General features: G+C 36.2%; 1 protein-coding gene across 1 annotated transcript; it reads right to left on the bottom strand.

Moving 5' to 3' along the window:
• Positions 1–621: 621 nt before the first annotated feature.
• On the bottom strand, positions 622–4,845 carry LOC149140019 (protein TPR3-like). The gene is made up of 9 exons (XM_089450878.1): positions 4,808–4,845; positions 4,506–4,650; positions 2,642–2,791; positions 2,417–2,527; positions 1,748–1,956; positions 1,369–1,484; positions 1,162–1,255; positions 857–1,046; positions 622–763 (listed from the first exon to the last, which is right to left on the bottom strand). The coding sequence occupies exons 1-5, from the start codon at positions 4,843–4,845 to the stop codon at positions 1,954–1,956; spliced, it is 447 nt and encodes a 148-aa protein (XP_089307004.1). The 3' UTR covers positions 622–763; positions 857–1,046; positions 1,162–1,255; positions 1,369–1,484; positions 1,748–1,953.
• Positions 4,846–5,950: the final 1,105 nt, after the last annotated feature.

The raw sequence follows: 5,950 nt of genomic DNA, 5'->3' as shown, positions 1-5,950 counted from the left end.
GACCTATAAAGAATATACTGACCAGGATTGCACCTAGATACTCATTTAGGTATCATTTACAATTGCTTAACCTCCATCTACAGTGCTGAACAATATCGGATGAAAATTACAATCTTGGTAGAATGCCTCAACAACTGAACACAAGTGAGGCATTTCACTGACAAGACCCTACCATTATTCATGGTATTCTTGTAAAATAATGGTATTCTTGTAAATAAAGAGTCGATAGACACGAAGTAGTACAGTGTACTTCAAATTGTTCTTATGTTTCCATTGAACTACCTTGCGGGTGGGGTTCCGAACCTTGGTTAATTAATGTTGGATTTGACCCGACAGTTCCATTATCACTAACACCCCGCTTCCCTTCTTACTCTGAAGGCTCAATAACAAGAACTCCTCCATCTCTTATTCTAAGAGAAAATTGATTCGGTTCGGATGTGTTGCAATGATGCAGCGACTAGAGGATAGGCATTACTACTGCATAAATAACCAAACAATTAATTAAATCATAATATGCCTTGTCAAAAGGCAAATCTGAAAAACAGATGTATCAACCATGACAGAATGAAGGAGCTCATTTACCTGTTCATTAACGATGGTAAATGAATAATATGCAGCGGGTGCAATGCCACAGTGAAGCCTCAAGCTTTCTGCATCAAATACTCCAACTGCACCATCACAGAAGCTCACATAAACTAGGACGTTGTCACATGAGTATATAGCACTTTGAAATAAGAACAGATAGGGAATCATGAGGCGGCCACTGCAGTGCAACCATGTAACAAGGTCATCCAATCAGATACATAAGGTAGGTGACATTATATAACTGTCTATGTTTGAATTCAACACCGCTTACAAGTAATTACATAGCTCAAGCGCTCCAACTTGGAAGCAGTATATATAGCAATCTGGCTCTCTTGCACAACCAGCAAATGAATTTGATGTTATGAAACTGTACTCTTGTATCCCCACTGGTAGTGATGATCTTCCTGGCTGTACTGGTACAACTTTTGACTTTCGCTTGTCTCACCATCTATGCCCCATAACTGCCAAAAGACGTGGTTGTGAGTACATGAACATTTCTACTCGGTAAACTTATGTGAACTTTAAGGTGAACATCACGGAGTCAGACTACATATAATAATAAGAGAAACCATATACCTGGGCATCAGCTCCAAAAGATACCAACACATTCAAAACATGTGAAAAAGTCAGGCCTGATTTTCTTTCGCTGGCCTTTGAGCTTTGTTGTTACCTATAAAAATCGCAGCAAGTTCAAAGCATGCCACTTAGGTGATTTTTGATAAAACGGCACAATGAAGAAAAATATAAGAACTTTAAAATCAAAGATACATTCACAGGCAGCACCTCATCAACTCGAACATCGTATATTTGAATTGATGAATCCTCCATGCCAATTGCAATGATGTTATTGTGCAGGTGCTGAGGGTGGACAGCCAGAAATGTGGCTAAGTTGTCATGACCTGCAATGAATCATTAATTAGTATCCCATGAAACCAGTGATTTAGATAAATTGGGAGCCTTTGAATTCTTAACCTATAGCGAGGAACATTACACAAGAACCTAGAGTGATCCTGAAGTTAACCCCGTTACGCCCATAATTTGAAAGTTAAAGGTGAGACATTAGATAATGAACCCTAAGTAGACCAAAATATCAAAACTGAAATTATATATATCATCGGAAACATTGAAATGAAACTGCTCTTTAGGTAAAAGGCTCTCTTACTTTAAATGTCATCATATTGAATAAGGAGGCCTTCCCACCGGAAGTAGACATCATAAAGGAATCATTCTAAGTAAGCTATACAAGCAGCGGCTTCTTCTGGATTTGTATCGCCAATGTCATAACAATCACACTAGCTGGCTGCTTGGGGTGGAATACTCGCAGTAGACGGTGGAACAAAATACCAGCTCTCAGTCACTCGTCAATCATTACTACATAAAAAAAACAACTGCAAATTATATATCCAAAATTATGATAACCAAATAAATAAATAAAACAAGCTAAAATAAAAAGGAAACAAACAACTACTAAAGAACCCCATTACTACATAAAAAAATACAGCTGTCATTATTCATAACAATCCCACTAGCTGGCTTCTTGGGGTGGAGTACTCGCAGTAGGCGGTGGAACAAAATACTAGCTCTCAGTTACTCGTCAATCATTACTACATAAAAAATACAGCTGCAAATTATATATCCAAAATTATAATAAACAAATAAATAAATAAAACAAGCTAAACTAAAAAGGAAAGAAAAAACAACTACTAAAGAACCCCATTACTACATTAAAAATACAGCTGCAAATTATATATCCAAATTATAATAAACAAATAAATAAATAAAACAAGCTAAAATAAAAAGGAAACAAACAACAACTACTAAAGAACCCCACCTTTCCGGATGGATTCCCGTCACTCCGCGGCCATTTCCATAGCTTATGGAGAGCATTGGATGTCAGTGCTAAAACAACAACACCGGAATTGGTGTATATCAGTTTTACCACCTGCAAGAAATAGCACATTACTTGTTTGGATCAATATGGACAGAATTTGTAGCACATAAAATTGTAATGTCAGCCTTTAATGTTTTTTTTAATAATAAAAGGACGATTGCATACCTTGCTCGCATGCATTGTGTCAGGCAACCTGAGAGACCTACACTGACCCGAATCAGTGATCTCAGTCAATTTCCAGTTCTTGCTCTTGTCTGTGACCTCATCTAGAAGCCTTGGTTTAACATCTGGGGTCCTACTGCTGTCTATACTACTCTGCACACATGTTGTCTAGAGGGTCAGATAATTGTTAGAATTCATTGATCATATCATCCTATTCCTATTAAAGATATGCCAAAATAATGGCTAATAGAGCATTTGAAAGGGGAAAAGAACAAAATCCTACGCTATATGGAAAGTTGAAAGCAACAATATCTGGACTCTGGAGTGAAAGTTGGAAAGTTGAAAGCAACAATATCTGGACTATGGAGTGAAAGTTGGAAAGTTGAAAGCAACAATATCTGGACTCTGGAGAGAAAGTTTAGAAAATGATAAGATATATGTAACCAACTAAACTGAATATGGCTTGGCTAGACAAATACGCTAGATTCTAAAGAAACAATTCTAGGAGAAAGCTCTTATACAAAATAGGTCATTTCACAATGCAGGTGGAAGTCTGCCCGAACGTTCTATAGCACTGCTAAGAGAACCAGGGGCAGTGACTGACAGGAGGCATGGCATTCACAATTGAAGTCTGCAGAGTAAAAATGATCTAGTTAGAGTTTAAACTTTGCCAACTTTGCATTTATTAGCAGTTCCTGTACATAGTAAATGTGCACGGAAGAAGCAATTTACCTTTGTTTCCATTGTCTCTGGTGGCACCCTCATTCCCTCAAAGGATCTACTCTCTAGCATGCAAATTAAGCGAAATCCCTCTGCGTTGGCTAAGATTTTTATTCCATTGTAATTCCCCTCTGCGTTGGCTAAGATTTTTATTCCATTGTAATTCGTTGCGACTGCCAACAGGGAACCATCTTAACTGAAACGAAGGTGAGGACTAGCCTGGAGCATTTTGGAAATAAAGCAAAAATTATGCATTGAGACGTGATCAAGAAAACTTGATGAGAATTTTAAAATTATTATTATTATTATTATTTTATTTTTTTTTTAAATCTGAAAATCACTCTCTCAACCTCTGAAAAAAAACCATCCTCTTCAAAAATAACTTCTTACCGAACTGCCCTCAACATCAATTCTTGAGGATATTGGTGTTATCCATGTCCCAAAACATTATTTGAAATTCATCATCAACTGCCAAGAATCTATTCTTGGTTGTATCAAATTGCACAACACCTAAGGAACGCTTCCTAAAACTAGCTAGAATAAGAATCTATTCTTGGTTGTATCAAATTGCACAACACCTAAGGAACGCTTCCTAAAACTAGCTAGAATATGTCCGCTTGATTGTTCCCTCACTTTCATTCCACTCAATCAAGTATAAATCACCAACTTTACTTGTTCCACAGGAGAAGAGCCTAATAAAAAATGCAAAGAGACCAGAGGCATTTGTAGATGGCATTACTACAAATCACTCACATTGTTGTATAAAGAAGGAAATGATATCAAAACATCTTATTAATGAATATATATTATAGAGTATAGATTAAGTTACCCAGGATGGCCAGATTTGGGCTAAAATACAACAATTCATTGATACAACTGGATTTTTCACAAGAGCAACTTAAGAAAACATACCCAAATATATATTAAGAGTTTACCTAAGGCCCAACTGGATTTTTCACAAGAGCAACTTAAGAAAAACATAACAAAATATGTATTAAGAGTTTACCTAAGGCCAATGCCAATGATCAACTCTAGTAAAGACTCTAAAATCTTTTCATGATCAATTCATAAAGGTCCTGCAGGCTAATTTTTGTTGAGATGCCACTACCCAAATTGTAGAGAACTAATTTATGAAAAAAACATCTACCTGTATGGGAATCAAACAGGCAAAAATTTCCCAACCCTTAAAGGTCCTGCAGGCTAATTTTTGCTGAGATGCCACTCCCCAAATTGCAATGTCACCAACATTTGTTCCAACTAATTGATAAAGCCAGCGATCCAAATTTGAACCACTAGTTAATGTAAACATATTTATAAAGATAGAAGGTACATCTTCCAAATTAACTCAATTTATTTAAATTATTTGAGCCTCATATATATAAAGATAAAAGGTACATCTTCCAAATTAACTTTAAATAAAGAATTGTATTGAATGGAATTTGAAATCACCTGGCAGAATTGTTTGCTGCCAAAGGATGGAAACCCATGCTCATAAATTTGAACCCTGATTGAGAGTTCTTGCGTCGCTCGAAAATGAAGAGGGAAATATGTAAAAATTCCAACTAATAACAATGTTATACCTAAAAACATTAAACATTCCAAGCTACTCAAAGATGCAAGGCCTTGTTAATTTTCTTTGATTATATAATATTTACTCAAGCGGCCCAAGGTTATAATGTTCAGTTCAATTAGCAACAGAGGATGGAAACCCATGCTCATAACATTTGAACCCTGATTGAGAGTAACCCATGCTCATAACATTTGAACCCTGATTGAGAGTTCTTGCCTCGCTCGAAAATGAAGAGGGCAATATGTAAAAACGCCAACTAATAACAATGTTATACCTAAAAACATTAAACATTCCAAGCAACTCAAAGATGCAAGGCCTTGTTAATTTTCTTTGATTATATAATATTTACTCAAGTGGCCCAAGGTTATAATGTTGAGTTCAATTAGCAAATTACATTGTATTATCAGGGGATGGAAAAGTATCAATTAATTTTCTTTGATAATACAATATTTACTCAAATGCCCCAAGGTTATAATGTTGAGGTCAATTAGCAAATTACGCTAGATACTCAAACTTTATTGCTTAGGGCATCTGAGCACTCATAACAAGACACGGGCAATAAATTGACTAGTTTGGATTATCATGGCCATCGTGAAGGATGATGGCCTTCATCCAAGATGTTTTCCATGTATCACATACAACGAAATATCTTCAAGCACCTTTAACTTTGATAAGGGTATTTGCTAATTTTAGCTTTAGCTCTTTTTTCTTTCCTTTTTAATTTGCTGTTCTGTATTAGAAATTTTCCTTTGATTCTACATGAATCAGAGGCCACTTCCCACCAACAATGCCTTTGTCAACATTCTCTAGGCCAAGTTTGATTTTGGCACAATTTCGCTTGGTGTTTGAAATTTTTCCTTTTCACTTCAAGACTTATGCCTCCAAAAAGACTATCAGCGCATTTAGCCCTTCTTTGGGATGTCCAAAACCTCAAGACTCGAGGGAGGGTTGTGGAAGGTTTATGGGTCTACTTGGATGCTAACATAGAGAGTACTACAACTCAAAAATTGATGAAAATGCAA

This window comes from Pinus tabuliformis, chromosome X (genome assembly GCF_031772625.1).
Source record: "Pinus tabuliformis cultivar Carrire ecotype Pingquan chromosome X, CPIR1, whole genome shotgun sequence".
NCBI classification, from domain to species: Eukaryota; Viridiplantae; Streptophyta; class Pinopsida; order Pinales; family Pinaceae; genus Pinus; species Pinus tabuliformis.
This window is presented reverse-complemented; position numbering and strand designations above follow the sequence as displayed.